This window comes from Austrofundulus limnaeus, unplaced genomic scaffold (genome assembly GCF_001266775.1).
Source record: "Austrofundulus limnaeus strain Quisiro unplaced genomic scaffold, Austrofundulus_limnaeus-1.0 Scaffold4, whole genome shotgun sequence".
Taxonomy (NCBI): Eukaryota; Metazoa; Chordata; class Actinopteri; order Cyprinodontiformes; family Rivulidae; genus Austrofundulus; species Austrofundulus limnaeus.
Window position 1 is genome coordinate 4,650,441 of NW_013952406.1, and position 23,503 is coordinate 4,673,943.

General features: G+C 39.9%; 2 protein-coding genes across 14 annotated transcripts; one reads left to right on the forward strand and one right to left on the reverse strand.

Annotated features, from left to right (window-relative positions):
- Positions 1–519: 519 nt before the first annotated feature.
- On the forward strand, positions 520–16,636 carry elavl3 (ELAV like neuron-specific RNA binding protein 3). Of its 13 annotated transcripts, none has more exons than XM_014024310.1 (8): positions 520–1,053; positions 6,673–6,892; positions 6,983–7,086; positions 9,796–9,949; positions 10,055–10,283; positions 10,594–10,647; positions 11,145–11,183; positions 11,942–16,636. In XM_014024310.1, exons 1-8 carry the CDS (start codon positions 1,045–1,047, stop codon positions 12,288–12,290), a joined length of 1,158 nt encoding a protein of 385 aa, XP_013879764.1. In that variant the 5' UTR covers positions 520–1,044; the 3' UTR covers positions 12,291–16,636. The 13 variants fall into 13 exon arrangements, with proteins under 13 accessions (XP_013879764.1, XP_013879775.1, XP_013879784.1 ...); XM_014024321.1 differs by having other exon boundaries at positions 11,963–16,636; XM_014024314.1 differs by having other exon boundaries at positions 521–1,053; positions 10,058–10,283.
- A 1,009-nt stretch (positions 16,637–17,645) lies between these two features.
- prkcsh (PRKCSH beta subunit of glucosidase II) lies at positions 17,646–23,095 on the reverse strand. The gene is made up of 18 exons (XM_014024307.1): positions 22,993–23,095; positions 22,652–22,776; positions 22,373–22,489; positions 22,157–22,252; positions 22,024–22,081; positions 21,804–21,921; positions 21,590–21,719; positions 21,284–21,368; positions 20,979–21,057; positions 20,771–20,854; positions 20,529–20,693; positions 20,356–20,449; positions 20,046–20,115; positions 19,491–19,580; positions 19,345–19,419; positions 19,159–19,258; positions 18,898–19,075; positions 17,646–17,867 (listed from the first exon to the last, which is right to left on the reverse strand). Exons 2-17 carry the CDS (start codon positions 22,737–22,739, stop codon positions 18,911–18,913), a joined length of 1,614 nt encoding a protein of 537 aa, XP_013879761.1. The 5' UTR covers positions 22,740–22,776; positions 22,993–23,095; the 3' UTR covers positions 17,646–17,867; positions 18,898–18,910.
- Positions 23,096–23,503: the final 408 nt, after the last annotated feature.

The following is a 23,503-nucleotide window of genomic DNA, read 5'->3' on the forward strand; positions in this document are numbered from 1 at the left end:
TATAGATTTAATGCTTTGTTTTTTGTGTGTGTTTGTTTTTTTATTTGCATTTACCAGTCCTCCCCTCTTCGTTTGCTTTAATTGTGCGAATATGAGCGAAAAATGTGCACTCTGRAGAGTCTGCTGCACGGACTGCTTTTTATTTGCAAAGACAAAAGACCTGTAGGGTGTTAGTTGTTTTGCTATAGTTTCAGACGGGGCTAATTGAGGACTAGCAGATGAATGAAGGCGCTTTGGAAACGCATGGACTGAGTGCAAAAAAATGGTGAAAAGGGGAAAAGACACGTCCAAGTGTCTTCTGCTGCATCCATCTGTTGTGAAAGTGCAGGTGGAGTCCTATTCACGCTGCTCTGCTTGTGTGTGATGGGAAGGGGKGGGGGGGGCAGGAAGAAAGGAAGGGCAGTGTGAGAGATGGAAGGGCAGGGATGGAAGAGGGGCGGGGTGGGGGGATGGGGGGCTCTTGGTGATCTCTCCTGAAGGGGATAATGGGAGAGCGGCGCATTGCAATGGCTGCCATGTAGTACCCTCTCTCCACAATTAGCCAATCAGCAGCGCGCTCTGCCAGCCAGGAGGACGCATAAAAGAAGAACATTGCAGCAGAGGCACAGAAGGAGACTGCGAGAGTAGCGAGGAATTACGCACACACGCACGTACGCACGCGCACCCATAGAAAAACAGCCGAACCAGAACAACCCTCCCCTGGACACACCCTGCCGAGGATCACTGCTTCTCTCTTATTTTTTTTCTTCTTCTTCTTCTTCCTCCTCCTGAACCGTCGCCCACGCCACACGGAGAGAACCGCTCTCCATCACCATCATCATCCAGAAGAAAACTCCTTTCTTCCCATTTTCATCTTTAGAGGAACACCTACAACCTCGGAGGGCTGAGATCCTTTTTTGGCAAAGATTGTCCTTTTTTTTYYTTTTTTTTTTCTTTTAGTTTTAAAGGGCCATATAATAAAAAGGGGCCTAAGACAGAGACTCAGCTTTCAGCTTGAAGACCAGTGGAAAGGAGGACCTAGATTTCTTTCATTGTACGTCAAGAATGGTTACTGTACGTATGGCTCTATTTTTCCTCTTCCATTCATGATGGGGATGTTGTATCATTGCGCAAACGTTTTTTTTTTTTTTTTTAAATCTCACGCCTTTTGGTTTGTTTTGCATGTGCACATGTGATGTCGGCACAGAATAAATGAAAATCGTTCCCTCCTGTGATGGAAATATATATGTTTTATTTTTTTCAGAAATTTAATAGAGCTGCGTGCGTGCGCTCACATGCCAAAACACGGTTGGGATTAGCGTCCTTTACGTTTTCGTCCAATATGCCACGCAGTATTATGATAACGAGATTAAGRATCGATGCAGGCAGTTAGCAGTCTCAGGCTGTGTGGTGCGCCATGCTGCGCTCCAGCCTGCAGTCATCCTCGGCGCTGGAGAAAGTCATTATTCTGCCATTTTAGATGTCTCGGGTTTTAGCACCGCAGCCACTGTGACTGCTCAAAAGTCTACGTGCGCGTCTTTTAAAAAAAACAGACATTCCGCCAGGTTCTAATAATAATAATGGAGGTGGAGACGTGCAGTAAAAACGCTGCGCTCAGCTGCGGTCGGGGGGTTGCGGGGGGTGGGGGTGTCTTTGCCCGGTGCCGCACATGGATGCCGGAGACAAAACATGATGCCTCGGAGGCTGAGGGCCCATCCAGCAAGGCAAAAACAGGAGGAGGGAGAGAGAAAAAAAGGGTCGAGTCACTCCGAGAGGAGAGGGAGGGGTGGGGGGGTGGATTACGCATCCTTTGGTTTCGCTTGGAATCAAAGTCCAAAAAAATTCCTCAGGGTTCTCGTTGCGATGCAACCGAGTTAAACGGAGGCTGGAAAAGCTCCGAGGCCGCGGCGCACGCAACGAGGCCGCGCGCGGACATCACCATTTTAAAAAAGGCGCATTTCTTCAAGAGTCGCGTCGCTTCAAGATGGCCATGCCTCTTCTCGGCGGCCTGCTGGATGAGAGGAGATGGAGGCAGTGATAAATGAGCTGCTGCGCGCCGACAGGCCGGGTTGGGCGTGTCTCTCTGCTGGAGCCGAGCATCAAACGAGGGCCTTGAAGCCTTAAACGACCTATTCTTCTTTATTTGCCTCTTGACTTGATTGAGCATATTGATTTAAGCGACCATTTAAAAAAACACTTTGCTTAAATAATATGAGAATGAAACAATAAAGCAAACAAAGACCCCAGTATTGTCTTGCATGAAAAAGAACCACCGTTTCATTCTTATAAGAATTACGTGAAGTTGCACTGAAATAATATTTATGGAAGGTCTAAACTGTTCAGCTTATGGCTAATTATCGTGCGTAAAACGTACAGTYCACAAAGACGGAGGCAGGTGCGCGTTGCAGCACTGAACCCACTTTTGTTTTGGCTCAGTCTTCCCACTTCACGCGTGTATGATTTGTTTCCTCTTTGTTGAAGCTTTTGTTGCTCCCAGGCCTCGGATAGTGGCAGCATCTCCTCCACATGGTCCGCAGTCTCCCCCCGTGCGTGTACCGCAGTGCCAAGCAAATAAAAGCGTCGAGTCAGATAACCTTTCCGAGGCTCTTACACAATTCAAGGACAAGGACAGGCGAGGCCATGACTGAAAACCAGCTGTTTGATCTCAAGTTAAAACTAAAACTGGAGCTGATGGAACATCGTTTGGTTAAAATCTTATTTAGTTGCTTTTATTTTAGCTGACGCAATTTATTCGAATCAAAACTCTTATAAGTGCTTTATTTTTGGTTTTATCATAATACACATAAGGCTGAAAAGTTTATTGCACTTCTGAGACAATTTGCCTCATGCTAAAATACGTTTGCAAACCGTAACAGAAGCGCAAAAGTATTGCTTATAATGTAATTTTAAAAACACTAAATGCTTTTTTGCTGTAGCCTAATTAAACCCAAGAGTGGTCATTTTAAAAGGGGGGAAAACACGCTCAAAAATGGCCATAAATAGACTTATTATTTTAGTTTAGATATCTGACCCATCCTTGCGTTTTTTGACTCGGAGCTGGCAACTGTGTCGAGCATTGTTCCCGGAGAGTCCTGCAGCCTCTGGTCGCGGCACAAAGCGCCACTGTTTACATTAATATTCATAGCGCTGCCATAGCCTCTGCCAGCGAGAAGAGGAGGAACGGGTGGCTCTTTTGTTTGCTCCTTTCAATACGTTTATTCAGCAAATAGGCGCTCCGCTCCGTGAATGCCTGCAGAGCGCACGAGTCTGGCGCGTAAAAACACAGCTAAATAGGAGAAAGTGAAGGGAATGATCAATTATTTAAACTATTTGAACTGATGTCAGAACATTTATGTAAAAATGTTTTAATTCAACTAAATGTACACTCGATGCTTTTTTTTTTTTCGGCTTGAAAAGAGCCTGAAGTGAGCCACTCCCTTTTCAGCACGCTGGATAGCGCCCCTCGTGCTCCGAGGACCTGTGAGACAGATCTGTCTCCTCCAGGCCTCTGACGTTGTCTGCTATCATCTCTATCAAAGCAGCACAKATAAACCCAGAGAGCTGCAATCTTTCAGAGAGCTTTTTTTTATTATTATTTGTCTTCTGTTGAGTTGAGAGGAAAAGATGGAGACAAAAAAAAGCTGTGACTCTGCTCGTCCTGTTGTGTTCCAGCTGCCACCATGATCCTTTAAGCTGCAGAGAGTGTGGCTAATGCCCTTTGTTTGGGATAATCCTGTAATCTGTGTTATTTAGAAGGCTCATTTACACTTCAGCCTATGTGTTTGGGTTTGATTAATCTTTTCCAGTATAAAAAAAATAAAAATCTAAAGACAATGTGGTTTATACACTGAAATAATACAGAATTTTATTAAAAACGCAACATTTTTAACTACTATGAGCTTTAATCGGTGATTAGAATGATCTAAAATGTCGTGCAGCCGATACATCAAGCTCATGATTCACCAACACTTGCATACTGGAACTAAATAGGCTCCTGACTGTGAGAACATCATCTCACACATTTCATGTACTTTGTGACACACRCGGGGATAAAACACATAAGAAGCGGCGGCATCTTGGAGTGGCTCTGTTGCATTTGGAGCAGAAACGCATCAGAAGGCACGAGGCCACAGTTTGCGTTTACATCCAGTCTTGTAAATGTTTCTGTGTTTTGTAAGTTCATTGTGCACAGTGTAGGTGGTGTGTGTGTGTGTGTTTGTTTGGCGACGGAGGCTGGGCTCCTGGTTGCGTGCAAGTCTGCGACCATGTAGGCGAAGCTGATGCACTTCATTAAATATTAAGGGAGGTGTCACAGAGCCCCTGAAATAGAAAGAAAAGCAGCGGTGGTGGTGGRGGACTCAAAAGTTACATCAGAATTCCATTGTTATGTTTTTGTCCTTACTGGAGAGAAACTTGATGAGGGCAAATGGGACAGAGACGCACAGCAACATCACACTGAAGACATTCGTTAGTCTTTTTTTGTTTTAGTTTTAAATCTCTGGATTTTTAATTGGAAATGCTAATTTTTTTCTCACTACTTGTGCTGTCTCTATCGCAAGAAATCACTGGCTCTCTATAAAACCATTAGACCACATTATTATTTGTTGCTGTAAAAAATAAAATAAGACACCCTAAAAATGAAGCTTATGAATTCTATTAGTATTAAACATAGCTGTGAAGCATCCTTTTGCTTCTTGTTTCTGAGTAGAAATCCTGGTATTTATATTCCATGACCAGCCTTTTAGTGAGTTATATAATGTCACACAGTTTGCTGGTCATGTTTCAGTTGCTGTGCTGAGGTTTTTCCACTCGGCGAGTCAAATTTGCCCCTAAAATGTCTCTTTTTCTCCTCCTTTTCAGAACGATTTCTATGTCATTTTTTTAACAGTCATTCGCTACTGTTCATCAAATGTAGTCATAGAACAGTTTAAAGCATTAGTATTGCTTAACTCCATCTTTTGTTGCTACAAAATAAAATATACTCAGCCTCTTTCTTAGTTGCAAATCCAAATTTTTACGTGACACTTTGCTGTTTTGCATTGTTGATGTGCTTTTGAAGTTTTTTCCCTTACAGTTAAACCGTCACCACGCTGCTTTTCCTTTTGTCCTCAGTAGTTTGACTCGTTTTTTGCAAGGTTTGTTGTTTGGCGTGAAAGGCAGACAACGTAAACATATGCAAATATCGGCACATCACAAACACAGACAGAAAAAGACATCCAGCAGAAAGAAAGCGAACCTGTCAGCCATTAGAAACAAGGCTGTCTTTGAGCGGGGGGGGGGGGGGGGGGGGGGGGCTGTTACCTGGGCAACAAGAGTCAAGGTGAAGCAGGAAGCTCGACAGGCGGATACAGAGATGATGTGGAAATGATTTCAGCAAACAGACCTGTTTACGGACCCAGGAAAAAGAAAATAAACTCATGAAATGAGGCATAAAAAACTGCTTAGTTGAAGTGGTTTGCTAATGTGATATGCAGCTAATGCAAATAAAAATATGCTGGTTGAGTTACAAGAGTTAATCAAAAAACAAACTATATTTACAAAAAAAGACACTTAAGGAAGCATAAATTGCTTATCTTGCTTTACACCTTTCATAAAAGCTACAAAACAGCTTCATTAATCTGTTTACATGTGTTTAAATACTTTGATTCATCATTAATGACTCGTTAAATAACTAATTTTATTAGGGTCTATATTTTAAAATCCTAAAAGCTTCAGTGTTGCTCATTTTAAGTTTTTGACACACATAAAACTCCCATCAGTTTAAAACCCACAGCCTGATGTTACCTGTTAACATTTTACCTTAACTTCACACAGCTGTGCAGTTTACAGTCTGCAACAATATATATCCAAATGAATCAAAATCAAGACAATAAAAATGTGGCAGATATATTAAAAAAAGATGTTCAGAAGCATATAAATACACTCGCATGACTCATCCTTCTACATGTGCGCTTATACGCTTTGACAAGCTGGTTTAAATGTTTATTGGATGGTGTCAGGCAAATAAAACTAAATTGAAATATGCACTGTTAAAAAGAAAGTCTTGGCGATTATCAAAGCAGCTGAACTTATTGCAAATCACCATGATCACACTTCCAAATAAACAGATAGGAAGTAGTGAAGCTGCAGCATTCAAAAAGGAAGTTTTCTTCAATAACGTTTCTTGACATGTTTTACTTGGCTTAAACCAGACAACATCAGACCAGAATTTTAAAAAAAAGTCAGTTGATGACAAAAACAGAAGAATGAAAAAAAAAAACTATTATTTGTTGGAGTGGTACATCCATTCGACAGCTCTGCAGTCTCCTGCCATCCCTTCCAACCACCATGCCATCCATCCCTGCATAATGATGCAATGGCGTTTGACCCTGGAAGAGAGAGCAGGGGGGGAGGGGAGGCGTAAGGAAAAGGGACTGTGACATCTGCAGGACCAGAGGCAGGAAGCAGCAGAGGAGGGGAAAAGATGGAGGGAGGAGGGGAGGATAATAAATCAGAGCCTGTCCACCTCCATCTCAGCCATGCTGATTATTAACCTGCATTTCTGACAGTTATAAAGTGGACCGTCTGCGTGCACGTCCCTTATATTAGCATTTGTATTAAAGTATGCTAAATAATTCATGTCTGATATTTATACCGCTGCACCTCACCGTGCCTCGCTGTGGATTCAGAGTCTGACTCTGCCCTCTCTCTCAGCAGATAATCAGCACCATGGAAACGCAGGTGTCCAACGGTCCAAGCGGAACCAGTCTGCCTAACGGCCCAGTCATCAGCACAAACGGCTCCACGGACGACAGCAAGACCAACCTGATCGTCAACTATCTTCCTCAGAACATGACCCAGGAAGAGTTTAAAAGTTTGTTTGGTAGCATCGGAGAGATCGAATCGTGCAAGCTCGTCAGAGACAAGATAACAGGTGYGAAAGGCCGGAGGAGGAAACTGAGCGCTGCTCCCGCCGTGCGTTTGGGGATGCTCATCGTCTGTTTCACTGTTTCTTTGTCTGCAGGCCAGAGTTTGGGTTATGGCTTTGTAAACTACGTGGATCCAAATGACGCAGACAAGGCCATCAACACGCTGAACGGACTCAAACTACAGACTAAAACAATCAAGGTGAGGCAAAAAAAAAATACAATCACTGCAGCCAGACAAAGGGAAAGGAAGTGAAGATTTTGTCAAGGCGGTCACTGAGAGAGGTGAAGCATGTCAAAAAAAAGAAGGGGGGAGGGATGAAACGGGGAGGAGGAGGTGGGGGCAGAAGGGAGCGGTGGCTCGAACAAAGGAAGGATGGAAAACGAGTGAAAGGAGGAGGAGAGAGAGTGGAGGTCAGAAAGCAAGGGGCGGACAGCATGCGGTGGTTATTATGATGGAAATGTAATTAGGTATCCTGACTGGGCCGCACCAGGGTCAGTGCAGGTTAGCCCATCTGCCTCCCATCCAGGCTAATTAGGGGGCTTCTTTGTCCCAAAATCAGATGACGAAGAGGAGGAAGAGGAGGGGGGGGGGTCGTTATTAAACTCTGATTTCTTCCATCCCCCCATGATCAAAGTAGACCAAACACTGAAACAAACTGCAGGATGGAAAAATCTAATCTTCAGAACGGGGTGGCTGTTCCAGCAGATGTCTGTGACGTCACGTTTGATACAATAAGCTCTAATTTAACAGAAAAGACTAATTGAGCATCAAAGAGCAGAAAGTAATGAAACATTCATGAAAATTAATCACCATTTTAATCATAATATCCAACAAATTCATAGAAAAGCGTGACCATCATTAACTTCTTTTTTATAAATTAATGCAGGAAAAAAAGCCGTTCCTGTGGTCAGTATGTTTATCTCCTTGCTGCTGCAGGAAGCTTCAAAGAAAAGGAGTGAGGTGTGAGGGATGGAGGAAGTCGTAGAAGGACAGGGAGTAGCTCGGAGAGCAGAATGCCAATGACGGGATTAGAGGCCATATGGGCTTCAGGCACCATCTGCACTGTGGGAGCGACAGGGAGAGGGTTAATTATAGGGCAGCCTGTGTTCCCCCGAACACAGCAACTCCCCCCTGACTCGTCCAGAACACCCTAATCAGTGCACCACACAACCCTCCTGCTCATACAGTCTGTCTGTGGACACAATAGGCACTAAGGCTGATGGATGAAATCAGAACACCTGTATTCGTCCAGAAGATAAATTAACTTGCAGCTTTTTTTTGTCAGTTTAAAAAAAGGTGTATTCAATGGACATTTGAATTCCCAATATGATCATAAGCATTGTGTTTATAAGTCGCAAAAACAAAAACCCTGAAAGTCTTGTGYTGCACCTTCAGCGTTTTCTGTTTGTTTTTGGAGCTGCCCCCCCGGAGATTATAGGCACAAAAGAAGGAGGCCGGACTCAACAGCTTGGCTATCTCAGGCAACACACACTCCGTCTCTCCATCACGCACAATCACACCACCCTTAACTCCGTGCTGAAGTGCTCTATCTGTCGCACAAGTGTTCCCAGGCTGCCAGAAACAGAAAGGCACAGCAATAGGTCATTCGCTGGTATGATCTCATGGATATCGTTTTGCCAAAGTGGGAATTAAAAAATGTGCTAAAAGGGAACCGATCAACAGGAAAAACCTTAAGGGATATAAACAGACGCATCAAAAGTGATGCTGCTCTAATTAAGTCTCTGGAGAGTTTAGAAAAAAAATATTAACTAAGGCTGATGTTTTTCTGTGCAAAACAAAGAAAGGCATCAACTTCTTACCCAATGACTGGATTCAGTTGGAGTAGTTATACCTGTCATGTTTTTTTTTCTTTTGCCTGTGGTCTCATTATGGCTGGGTTTGAGCTCTTAAATTTRCCATAAGTCAAAGTTTGACAGCCATAATTTGTCACAATTTGAAGTTAGCAGATGGACAAAGGACTGTAAAAATGTTCAAATTGGCAACAAAAAGAAAACAAGTACAAAAAAAAATTGCAATTTGTTGTAAAAAAGCTAAAAGAGACAAAACTTGTAGCAAAGCAGCCAAAATGTAGCAGAAACTGCTGAAATTAGGAAAATGATAGACAGAGTATGTATTTGCTGAATTACACAGAAAGAAACTTAACAGACCACCAAAATGCACTGTAAAAATGAAATGTTGGATTTTCTTAACCATGTTATGTTACCTGGTTCCACTTAACTGAGTTGAGTAAATTCAAAGCAATATACCAGTTTTTTAACCAAAGAACATGAGCATGTTGCTTTGAAATTACTCAACTCAGTTAAGTGGAATCAGGTAACATAACATGGTTAAGTAAATCCAACATTTCATTTTTACAGTGTGTGTACTTGGCTCAATAAACTAAATTTAGCTTAAAAAAAGCTAAACAGTAGCTAAAAATGTCAGTCATCAGGCGAAATTTGCAAAACGCAACTAACTGAAGCATAACGAGTTTSAATTAGAAAGAAGAAAGCAGCTCAAAAAGTACAAATAAGGAAAAGAATTGCAGAAAGGAGCCGAATGATAGCTGAAACTACAGAAAAAGCTAAAAATTAGCATAGAAGAAGCTAAAAGTAGAAGAAACAAATTGTAATCAGCACACAGCAGTGAAAGGGATGTAAATGTTAAACTGGGAGAAAAAAATTAGAACAAAAAAGTTGCAATTTGTTGTAAAATAGCTAAAACAGCTTAAATTTGTGCAAAATAGCTAAAAGGTTACAGGCACTGATTTAGGACACAGACAGAAGATGAATCAGGGATTAGGATTCAGTCCAGTCCCAACAGGTCTCTCTTATATTTTGATTCAAACTGAACAGTGATCGTCTGTGATTTAAGACACGTTTTTACAGGTTCTCTCCCRTGTCGCAGGTATCATACGCCCGGCCAAGCTCAGCTTCCATTCGTGACGCCAACCTTTATGTGAGCGGACTCCCAAAAACCATGAGCCAGAAAGACATGGAGCAACTGTTCTCCCAATACGGTCGCATCATCACGTCCCGCATCCTCGTGGACCAAGTTACAGGTACAGCTTGACTTCGTGCTTCGCCCCGTCAGGGCATCCAGACGTTTAGGCAGCGGCGGTCACCGGCGCCAAAATAGTCACGTCGCTTTGCTTTCTTATCCGGAGCAGGCATATCACGAGGAGTGGGCTTCATCCGGTTTGACAAGCGAAATGAAGCAGAAGAGGCCATCAAAGGTCTGAACGGACAGAAGCCTTTGGGCGCTGCTGAGCCCATAACTGTCAAGTTCGCCAACAACCCCAGTCAGAAGACAGGCCAGGCCCTGCTGACACAGCTGTACCAAACTGCTGCCCGCCGCTACACGGGGCCCTTACACCACCAGACTCAGCGCTTCAGGTACTGAACCTACACCGACCCCACCCCACATACAAACCTCTTCATTAACTTGCCTGTTTGTGAAATGATTCATGCTTCAAAGCCAAGTTACAATGCAAACTTTCTTTATTTATGAAATCAAATAATAAAAAAATGTGTGAATTAATAATGTGCAAAAACTGTGAGGTCTGAAATGCTTAAAAACAAACCAATGTGTCTATCACAAGAAAAGCTGTAATTACTTAACTATAGTTACAGAAAAGACATAATTGGCAATATCTTATTTTCCCTCCTTCTCACTCTTTTTCTCTGACTTTCTTTTAAACTGCAGTGTGATCCCTTCACTGGGAAAGGGACCAGATCCAAATAACAGCTCAAACACAATGTAAGACACTAGATTTTTCCAGGTTTAAGAATAACATTAATTACTTTTGAAAAGGGCCTTTACTGTTTTTAAGGCTTTATCAAAAGAATTGAAACGACTACCGGTACATATTTATATGCTAATGTAATGAAATATATGTAGTTTTGTAAATTCAAGTCTTTAGGTATAATTATTTGTGAAGAAATCTCAAAGAAACTGTTGGGGGTGAACGATTTTCATTTGAATGTATACATTTTTAATTAAGTAGATRTATAATGGCCGATGTTGATTTTACATTAAAGCTACTAAATGACTCAGTATAAACACTAAATATCAGCAGGAGCATGACTCGTCATAGCTTTGTGGGTGGATGGTTTGGAAGTGCGTTGAAGTGAAGGTTGCCCTCTGGAGGACAGCTGATGATGGAGCTACATATTAACCATGAAAGCCCCCCACCCTTCCTTGTAGATCCCATAACTAACCTCTGCACCCCCTTCACTCTCCCTCTTGCGTTGCAGACTCGACAATTTACTAAACGCCAGCTACGGAGTCAAGAGGTAAATGTCAAAGGTGTACTTTCAAAAGCATTCATGCCAAAGTTAAACCTCAAACAAAGTGCCCGGAATACCACATGCTGACTTCATCTTTAAAATGAGACGTAATGGCCATGATTTATACTTAGCCACAGCCCATTTCCCCATGTTAGAGAACACAACAGCAACAAAATACTCTAATTGTAGTTACTGAGGCAGCTTTTTAAYAGCAGGGTATTCTGGCATGGCTTTGTTTAACCTTTTTGTTCTTTTGATTTAATTCCAAGTAATTTATCTGTATTTTTTTATGAACTAACATTGTTGGTTTCAGTTGCTTTAATGTTCCCTTTTTTCACCAGCATGGACATACCAGATTCCGTTTGCGTCTCTTCTGTTTTGCTCTAGTTTTGTTTTCTTTTTGTATGATTTGAATCCAGTTTGCTTTTCATCCCTCTCTAGGTTTCTGTGTTTTGTTCCAAAACTGTGATTTCTGTTCAACATTGTGATTCATGCATTTAATCCTTCCAGAGACTCTGGTCAGCAGAGAAAATGTGCACCATTGTGTGGGTGTCTTGTCTCAGGGGCTCACAGTGTCATTCTGTATGAAAGCAGGTAGTTTGGAGCCACTGCGGTGCCCACACATTTATATCTACTTACGGCACAGCAGAGGGGGATGGAGACTCCACAAACCATCATTTCTCCCAGACACCTTTTTCATAAAACAAAGTGTAGATAGAAAGAGCTGAATGCTGTGTGGAACTTCAGAATGACACCCATGGTAGTTCTCCTGCTCTCTTCCCCAGATTTTCCCCCATCACCATTGACAGCATGACCAGTCTGGCCGGGGTCAACCTCACCGGTCCCACCGGAGCCGGCTGGTGCATCTTTGTCTACAACCTGTCGCCCGAAGCCGACGAGAGCGTCCTGTGGCAGCTCTTTGGGCCTTTCGGTGCCGTCACCAACGTCAAAGTCATCCGTGACTTCACCACCAACAAATGTAAGGGCTTTGGCTTTGTCACGATGACCAACTACGATGAAGCCGCCATGGCCATCGCCAGCCTAAACGGCTACCGCCTGGGTGATCGCGTGCTGCAGGTGTCCTTCAAGACCAGCAAGCAGCACAAGGCCTGAAAGAGAGGCTGCCTAGTACCAGCTCGTTCAACCCGCAGGGAGACGTACCTGAGCTCCCTGTCGTCACTCTACATGGGCCTGGACTGAGTCTCTCTCTGACATGATCTCACACAAATCCATAAAGAAACCACAAAACACAGACGTGTAGACGCACACATACATACACACGCATCACACAAAACATATCCAAGCAAAAGGTGAGTCAGAGTTTCAAACAAGCAACACTAGAGGAGTTTCTTTTGTTCTCTTTACACAACATGCTAGTCCTTCCCTATATTTGCCTGGATTGAATTAGAAGGGGTACATAGCTGGTTTTTCTGGGTGGGGGCAAGAGCTATCTATTTAGAAGACAGTCTAACGAATGTGACAGAGAATGTGTACGGAATGCTTTGATTGAATTCAGGCAAATAACGACAACTGATGAACGAAATGATCAAAAATCAAATATGTGCAATTTTACCCAAACTCTTACCCCCCCTGCCATCTCTCCAATTATCTTGCTGGAGGGGGATGTAGTCACTTTTTTACACTTGGGCATTTTGAATCAGTGGTTTTTTTAGATCAAAGAAAATAAAACTAAAAAACAGTGTTCTCTTATATACGTCTATTAAAATATTACTATATATTCAATATTTAAGGTGGTTATAATAGCCGAGTATGTAAGCATTTTCTAGAAACTTTGACTACTGTTTCCTGACCTGCATTAGGTGGTGCCTATAGACTAAAGGCATTTTCTCTACTATATCAGAGCTCGTTAGCTCAAACCCAACACAATTTAGCTCAACGGAAAATAACGGTCAAGAAAACGAGTTGTTCGAAGGCCATCAGAATCACTCTCAGACTCACAATCTCGCACTATAATAGGACACTTCCCAGAAACACAGTTCAGAAATCGCACATATTTAGTCYTCTAAAGCTGTATTTCTATTTTTTTTTTCTAATCTCATCCAAGCGATAGATTTCATAGAAGCAGACTGTCTGTGAACTTAGAGCAGAACAGCAGCGCTCCCATGGCGATGATGTTCATTAGTAATTCTCTGCTGGGCAAGAGAGCGATGAGTGAGAGGGAAAAACGATTTCATCATAACGCAGCCACAGCAGAGGAAAATACCAGGTTTTTTTTGGTGTATTTTTCGTGCTTTATCCTGCCAGGGCCAGCGACGGCTTGGCGGGAGATCCTTTAAAACTGAAGGTGTCAAAAGGTCAAGAGAAAATGCAGATGTGACGTTGATACCTGGCAACTTATATTATCCATGATTGCAAGGTTTGAATGTTACTGTTCATAGCTGCAAAAAAAAAAAAAACTTAGCTTGAAAATGATCCGAAGGTGWAAAGAAGCAAGAACACAAAGGCCCCAGTATTGTTCTTCAGGTTAGTAATGAAATCGAAGCTCCCTGAACAAATAAGGACATATTTTACATTTAAGTAGCATCTGCAGTAACTTGAGATTAGAAGTCAACAGTTCCTGATTGAACGTTTAAACCTGACCAGGAGTCATATCTGTAATAGATATCTGTCTACGTATCAATTATCACCGATCCATTAAGCGGAAACACTCCTTCCACCACGGTTTACTTTAARACCCTTCGATTCCACACAAGCTTTGCAGGAAACGTCAAAAAACACGGCTGTACAACATCGAGCTCGCAAATTAAGTGTCGTAACTCGACTTCTGTTCGCGACATAAGAAGTATTTATAAATTCACTTCAGATCCGTTTGGCACGATCACAAAAATAGCCGGTTTTAAATATCTCCTAACCCAGGAGCATGAGGATTATTTATGGCACCTTTCATGGAACAATAAAGGCCAACCCGTCTGGCTTGAAGTGTCTGTTACGCCCCAGACTTTTACGATTCACCACGTGGAGAGCTTTGGTCTTTTAATAAAGACATCGGCACTTGAGAAAAGATTAAATAAGGTCACCTTTATTCAAGTCAGTTTTGCTTTTGCTTTTCTAAGTGACGCTGTGTTAGCCAAAGAGGACGATCTCTTTGAAAAGGATTACATTAAAGATGATCTATTTTTATACATACAAAGGAAACAAGACCTTGTGCTGAATTTTTACAGATTCTTAAGCTTGGAAAAATTGGGGCATAGCATGGCTTTATTTTAAAACCCTCTGATCTTTGCAGAGCAAGAGGAATAAAAAAAAGTGTGCTGTGTTTGGGTGGAGATTTAGGGAGGGGGCGAAGGAATCGTGTATCTCCCTCCAACTTGTCTAACCATCGAAATAGAATGAAACTGAAATCTGACAGGAAAGAAAAAAAATCAGAGACACTCAATTAAACAGCTCGGTTACGACCACAGACACAGCTACTGTATATCATTGAGCACCTAAGATGCACCTCCATCTTTTGTCTTAAAGTTGTGCATGGTGTCGCTTCGATGACAGCACAGCAAAGAGAAGCTGTACGACTTGAGAATCCCAGACAAAGCTGTGAGCGAGATTGGCTCGTGAATCGCTGCTTGCAAACAAAACAGATTCAAAACAGYAATGCAGACGCAAAAGAAACCCTGAGCTTAAACCTTTATGATTAGATCAATTAGATCTTGCTTTGCAAGTCAGTACGGAGAAGGTTAAACTAACTATATTATTCCGAGTAATTGCTGTACAAATTGATGTTATTTATTGAACGAAGACCCTCTGCGATTTGAGTTATGATTACTTTTGAACATATGAGTTGCACGCATCAGTTTTCATTTCTAAATCTTAAAAAAAAAACACTATACCAAATGCTATAATCGAACAAATGCAAACAATCCCATTTGCACACGACATGCAGTATAAAAAAAAATCATATCGAATCGATTCACCTCGACCATGAAAAAGAAAACATTGCATCCATCTAATGTATTTCCCCTTACATTTAACCCATCTGCTTTGTATTTATCTTTTAAAACATTGCGAATACTTTGACATCTTTTGATCTGACTCATACGTTTCACCCCCCCTGCGAATTCTGACCAAATGATGGTCTAATCTAGCTAATTTGGTTCGAGCAATAGCACAGTAAGACTGAGCACTTGCTGAGCCCTGTGACAGCCATTAGGAACAACTGAGATAACAGGCCACCCTATAAACTGCAGCTGGAGTCGTTTACCCAGCCATGTCCGGTTTGACACAGTCATCCCCACACAAAACCCAAACCCACAGTCTGAACTAACCTCACACCTATACAAAGACCCACACCTGATGTACGGCAGAGAGCCAAGGACTATGGCAGGAAACAGTACTACACTGCTTGAGCAACAATACTCATTTAAAAATAAAAAGACAAAAAAACTTTCCTATGGAACAGTAAGTGCAATGTGCTTTGTTTTTATATTGACTGAGAACAAATGATATATATTTTTAAAAAAATAAAAGAAAAGAAATGTCAACACTGAAATGGTTTGCGGATTTGTGAAAGGAGCCTCTGTTCAGGCAAACGCCTCCAAACGAACAGACTCCTTGAGAAATCGAAGAACGAGAGCTCTGATCTTTAAACCTCCATGATCACCTCCTCAGTCCCTAATTTGTGCTCTGACCATGCAAGCTCAAAGTGCATCATTGGCTGACCTAAAACAAAATTTGAAAAAAGGAATACTGTCGAATATAACATCAGTTTTAGCCCATGTCAATTTCAAATATCATTTTCTTGTAATTTATTAATTTCATTTTACATATCAAGACTCACTTGTTAAATTAGTGTATTTGTGTTGTTGATGTTGCCATAGAGAACACACATGGGTCAAAGATTACGTTCGGTTGCATCGATTGGGTAACAAGTTTGTTCTTTTTCTTCCATTTATTAGTTGCAGTTTTTACAGTGTATGCAGATTTTAGACTTAGTTAGATTTTTTTTGTTTCAGTTTTGTTTCAATCAAACTGTGTTCAATTGTGTTTGTAAAGTCTGTGGTAGCTTTTGTTGCAACATAAAATAATTTAAACAAAAAATTTCAAAATAGCGCCAACAAACTTGTATTATTTGGGCGACTTTAAGCTTGTAGTTTTAACTTATTAACTTAAAAACTATTTATTATTATTATTATTATTATTATTATTCTTGCCTCGTGTAAAGTATGTTTTGTGTATATTTATGGTTTATTTCCTTATATTTGCAAGTTTTAAAGATTTTAAGTTTGCCAAAATTGTGGTAACACCATTTTTTTCTGTTTCTTAAAAAGGGGGACAAATAGAAAAAAACAGCTTTAGAAGTACGATTTGGAAATGTTCTCCATAGTCAAAGAATGCACTGCTATATTTAACTAATTGAAGTGTATAAACATACATGCTGTGTGCTAGATGTTATGCCTTTACTGCCTGTGTTCTGTTTGTCTTGTTAAATGAAAATCTTTTAATTATTTAATCTAATCACAGTCTTGTTTTTCCAACCACTCGGTAAACCCCTGAGACGTGAAGCGGCCSCTTTAGCGAGACTCCGGGCCTTTTTCGGGGTCCAGTGACTGTTGTGAACAGTTCGATTTGCTCACAAGATTCTCTCCTGTTCTGCTGATGGGTTCAATTTACAAAGAAATCTATATCACTGTTTTAAATTGTGAGACCACCTGAAACAATTTGTGCTATTAAATCAWAGTTGTTCTGTGTGCATTTGAAAAAAAGAAGAAAAGCCTAGAGCTCTGGAAAAAGCAACTACTCCAGAGCTCCAAAAAAGCTGCAGGATGGTCTTCTTGGGAGTCTCTAGAGTAGTGTAGGGGTGAGTGGTCCTTCTGTTTCTCAACTGTATTTTGTGTCTATTTATTTAGAAGAGGGGACGCAGTAACTTAGTGATGTTTTTTCTTACATTTTCCTGGAGTGGTAGAACAAATCAAAAAGGTGAAAACGATCAAAACGGTTCAGCTGGCGCCAACGCCGGCAGAGCACGAAACTACAAAATCTCATACTTCCAAACACGACCAAACGAACAAAGTCAAATTTAAACAAAGAACAAAAACGATAAAGGAATAAATAAAACCTTTCAGTTTAGACTAGGATATTTATTACTGGGATTTCAGCTGAAGACGCTTGAAGACTTTTTTCATGGAATTGTTTAATTATTTGTACTTTACATGCCAGAAAAAAAAAAATAAAATGAAAGTTACAAATACAAATGACTCATGTTATTTACTATTTAAACACAGAAAGGAGATTGACTCACATGCATTTATAGAAACAAAGGTGGAACAGTTGGATTTTTTTTTCATGCCTCTAAGCCACAAGATGCAACAACTCATGTCTTAGTTTCTAAACTTTTGACCAACATGATAAATATTGGTACTTTTTAAGCAGGTATAAATGAATATAAAACAGATACATTAGCAATAGCAAGTTTTTCAATAGAAAAGCTAGTGACTGAGTAAGAGTAGACACCAATTAAAGGTTAAATGAGCAAAACTTTATTTGAGGACAACACAACGACACTGTATTTTGCATAGAACACTAGAGCCAACACATTGGGCAGGAGTGGGGGGTATAAGTGTTGAACATGATATTCATGGGAATTTCCACAAAATTTTATATTGAAAAGCAAACAAACCTAAAAGTGAAGCAGCAGAAAGTTTGTGCTGCTGCAAAGACTGGTCCCTTAAAAGCAACCTGCAAAACAGAGCACACATACATTCACGTGTTTTTTTTTTTTTGTTTGTTTGTTTCAACAGCAGGGCAGTGAAGGTAAAAGTGACMGTGACAAAAAATACCTTTGCATCATAGGATTTAACTATCAGTTATATTTGGGTTTGATTTGGCAAAATTATAAAATCTCATTTGTGTTGTAGCAGAGCCACTCATGTTAGCATTATCAAAAGGTTTAATTTACTCATTTCTAGTCCAGTATTATCTATACATCATGGAAGATTTAACTAAACCAAATAAATTATTTAAAGATTAAACACAGCGATTATGTAGAAAAATGTTACATTGATGCAATACAGGTTTTTATTTTATTTTACAAAATACTATTTTAGATATGTTTTTGTCGTAACATCAACTTCCCTTATGGGCAAGCTTGAAAGGCCAAATAAATGATAAAGTTTTTTTTTTTTTCAGTTACAAACACTGAATTAATATTGTAAAATCAAATATAAATTCAATTTTATCGTGTTTTACACCTGTGCCACAATTAGCAAATCATCATTAAGTGCAAAATGACAAACTGTCCCCAGTGGCTGCATAATTACATAAATTATAATAAACATCAGTTTTGTTAACACACTCTGAGTAATTGCACACCATGATCATTAAATGCTAAACAATGGTTAATTCTTAAGGCTCTGAACAAAAAAATAAAATAAAATAGATAAATAAATAAATAAATAAATAAATAAATAAATAAGCAAGCAAGCCTCCATTAGGTTGCCACACCCTTATTTTTCTGCTTCTCTAACATGAAGTTTTAACTGGACACAGAATTAAAAACAATTTGTGAAATTTGAATGCTCTGACTTTGTTCCTGCCTGCATCAAAAATAAATATTAATCAAATAATCACAAGTTTCATGTATTAACACTAAAAACATGACTAATCAAAATAACTCTTGCCCATTTTAGGATTTTAAAGGGACCACCACATAAAATGGCAGAAACAGTAACTAAGGTTTCTCAAAAAGAAAGAAGTTTTTATTACTCACAAACGATGCGCATCTACAGTTCATCATGACCATGATCAGAGGTCATCGGAGGGGGTTCCTGGCTCATCGGAGGGGGTTCCTGGCACACAGCAGGGCTGGTGAACTCCATCAGGTACTCACAGCGGCTGGGCTCCGACGTAGACGTCACAACTGTTTCTGTTCCGCACGTTAACTTAACCTGAGGCGTTACACACAAATGTTTACGATGCTTTATCCAGACAGGTCAAAATAAAGACGCTTTAAATGATGACTGAGACTCACAGTGGTGGATCTGTTGGGGCCTTGCCAGCATCCTGTTCCATGCTCATACTTCATCACAGAGTAGATGTTATCCTCAGGACCTGCCCATTTCCCCCATGAGCTAGGGGAGGAAAATGGTGACATGTACAAAATTATTCAACTATGTTTAAAATATATATACACAAGCAAAAGTCTGATTCATCTTACCCTAAATTAGTTTCTGATCCACCATACTTGGGTTTCTGGGAAACTCTGTTGAATGGACAGAGTCTGTAGACATACCTGTAAGAAAACAACTTATTCAGTAAGAACTTCTATATAAAACCTTTTCCAAAGTCAGGCAACGCACTTACTCGCCAGTAGTCAGCTCATAACACTGGCTATAGAGGTAGGCAAACTCCACACTGGGTCCAAAGTCGAACGAAATTTCCTTTTCGAGGTTCCTAAAGACAAAACACGAGTTGAAATGTATTGAGGTTACAATTTTTTTTACTTTAAATGTGCTTAGTGAGTACTAAAAGAAAAAAAAAAACATAATTGTAAAATATAGCGTTGGGCAACATTGTTGACAATTGAGCTGCATATTATGAACTCTAAATCAGCTGCCCTGTGTTCTAAAATTATACTTAAAAATCAGTCGAACTTATCCTCTTCATTTTAACAAGTTAAATAGTAAGCTATGATATAAAACCCACCTTTTCCACGATGTTGAGTGGTAACAGATCTTTAGTACCGCAATACGTCACAGGCTCATGAKTGCACTTGTTATTGAGAGTGCATCGCACACGAAAACATATCATCACATGGCACTAATTGCAGTAATAACAAAGTGGCAAATATTGTTGATTAACTGCACACGATGCGATTTTGCCCGACCCTGGTAAAATCCCATTCAGTCTGAAACGTACCTGATGTTGTCGTCCACCTCTCGCAGAGATTTCTCAGCCTCATCAAACTCATCTCTGGCTTTCTGAGCAGCTGAAAATCAGAAGGAAATTTAGTCACAACTTCATCATAACTAGCCATTTTTAAAAATACAAATAAAGCTGTGTCATAAAAAAGCAACACATCTTCTATAAAACATTAGTTACTGCAACAGTTAACTTACTGCACAATAAAATAATTTAAATGATCAACTAAAAAGTCAAATTTTCATGGTGATTTATTTGTTATATGGCAATATGACTCAGCTTATTAGTACTGACTGGAAACACTCACCATCAATAAGTTTCTGTGTTTCTTCATCATAGGGTGGCATAGTCCCATCTTCATCGTCATCCTTCTTTTCATGAGTTTCTGTTGGAGGAGGAGACTGAAAACGAAACAAASACCTTAGTTCTTCCCTGAAACAAACAAAAGTAACATAATTTTCATGTAGGTGCTAAACTTACTTTATAATCCCCATCGTCCATCTCGTCATCGTCTTCTTCATCTTCCTCCTCCTCCTCTTCCTCTGGGTTGTCATCATCAGGATAAGGTTCAGAGTCGTTGTCAGAGGCCGGTTCTTTTACTTCCTCCTGTGGAGGTTCCACAGGTGCCGGGGCGTCTGTGTTTGACTGATGCAGACAAACAAAAAAGTAAGAAAAACAAGTTTTTTTATTCAATAAACTGAACAAAAGAACTAAAATCTTACCCCTGACATGTATTTTTCTTTGATTTTACTCCAAATGGACTCAAACCCTGCTGTGTCCAGTTTGTCCACTCCTCCCAACAGTTCCTACACAAATCAAAGAAAATCTGWTCATTCTGTAAAGGTTTAGCTCCTCAAGATCTGCTGCAGCTTTGAAATCATTACAAGTACAATTAATACAATAATGGCAATAATTAGGGAAAATATATACCTGAGCCTCTGCTTCGGTGAACGAACCATCAGAATTTTGATCAAGCTCAGAATGAGAAAGAAGCTCGGCAACAGAGACACTGACACACAAAATCACATTTTTTTATTGGAACATAAGTGAAAATTTATACTTATTGATTTTTACCAAAAAGTAAATAAACCCAAATACATGAACATTAAGATAAGGCCACACCAATGATCAGAAAACAGTCAGCAGACTTGTAGCAGTCAATGTTTAGCTTTATCAAACTAAACATTTCCTATCATTAATAAAACTTTTATTTCTGGGGATTAAACAGTACTTACAAGCCATCTCCATCACCATCCAGCTCAAGAAACACTTCAGCCATTCTAGCCTTATCTTTCTCCATGCGAATGACAGCTTTTTGTTCTGAAACAAAAAATAAAATACTCTTGATTATAAATTACAAAATTTATATTGGAATTTTTAACATTAACAATTCTAAAAAAATGTTAGAATACTTGTAAATAATGACAAAACTATCAGTTGACTTTAGAACATGATCAAGAAACAGGAAAGACATAAAGGATGTGGTGCAATACCCCTTGTACACAGTAGGTGGTGGTATACTTTGTAAATCAAACTTTTACCTTCCCAAGCCTTCAGATGGCGGTCTTTAGCTTCTTTCTCCGGTTGCTCTGCTGTCTCTTTAACCATTCTCAAAGCCTCCACCTTCTCTTCCAGATCTTTCTTACTGTTCTGGACGTCTGTCAGTTTGCTCTGTTAAAACAAAGTAAAACGACCAATTTAACCAACAATGCAGCATTTTCACACAAACCGAACAAAAGTTTGTACTATTCACACCTTCTTTTCCTCTAGACCTCTGTTAGCCTCCTGGATAAGTTGTTGTTTGAGCAAAAAGCCTTCCTTTGCTATTTCTGCCAGCTTCTCCATGCTCTCTTTCTCTTTACGCCACAAATCCCTGCAAAACAATTTTAAAACATGACACAATATTTAACCTTTTAAAATTAAATATTTAATTTCAAGTACTATTAAATCAAACCAGTGGAAGAGAAATTCCCACCTGCAGGTGTTTTGACAGTCAGCACCACTGTTATACTCATCTGTAGCATCACAGCAGTCTGAAGAGAAAATACAGGTGTTAAACAAAATAAAACATGCCTGAAAAACTATCATAAACATATTAAAATCCATACCACAGATTCCATCATTGACCCTGGAGGAAGGGATGAATGTTGGTCGGAAACCTGCGTTGGTGCAGTGGAAGCTGCCATGCGGACAAGCAGCAGTGCCTGAAATATTAACGTTTTTCAAACCAAAGACAAGTATTGATGTCAAACTTTGATTTTAGTTTAAAAAAAATCTTGCAAGGATAGCATTAATTTAATAATCAACATTCAGGGCATACAGACCTGGCTCATCAGACCCATCCTGACAGTCACAGTAGTCATCATTTACTCTGTCAAAGGGAATAGTGCGGGATCCATCCAGACAAGTAAAAGGTTTGTCCTCTTCATACAGCGGCCTTTCTATGTTTTTACAAAAAATGGATGGACAGTGTGTCATGAAATCCACCTTATAAAATATATTGTTTTTATATATATCACTGTTTTCCTTGGCGTAAAGTAAGAAGAAAAAAAAAACAAGTTCGTGGACGTAATTTAGTTACAACTCATTTTTTCATCGCTTACTCGATAAAGGGACACCGCGAGGACGTTGAACTTCCACAGAGAAGACTCCTCCGAACAGAAAAAGCAGCACCAGATACTGGCCGGACATATTCACGAACAGCAGAATGAAGCAGCTCCAAAATCACCTGTCAAACAGTCAAAATGGGCACGTCGGTAAAGAGAAAAACAACAACAAATAAACTGAGAAAGACCCGACAACTCATTGGAAAGCTAGCAATGTGGCTAACGATTGAACTAATTAGGCTAAAGATCAGTGCAGAAAATAAATTATCAGTTAAATATACTACCCCCTGCACATATTTATATGATAACTATACGATACAGTAAGTGTAAAAACGTACCAAAACCGCTAAATATAAAGAGGCAAATAATTTAATTTAGCTTTTTTTCRAGCTACCGGATAGCAGCAAGTAGCTAGTTCCGTATCAAAATGGCGCATGCGCATTGCGCATCACTTTCTTGACGTTCTTCACGTTGATTGGACGACGCCGTTTCTTTTCTTTCTTGTGATTGGTGGAGGGCAAGCTGTTGGAGTTGTTTTGTGCTGCAGACTGCAGCCATCTCATGCCAGTAAGCAAGCAAAAGGTACCTACCTCTGTTGACTATTTTTTTTTATTGCTGTTGTTTACAAATGTTTTTGTATCAGCCTTTATTGTTTGCTTCCAAAAATTAATTATTTAAAATAATGGGATCAGGTCTTTTTCACCTGCAAAATAAGGAGTGAACCACAGTGTTTCTTTTAATATAAAAAAATTTGCTTTATTTGTATTTTAACACACTTTACAGTACTGAACAGTGAAATAAAAGAAAAATATACTGATATACTATAGGATTGTTTTATATAGAGATTTT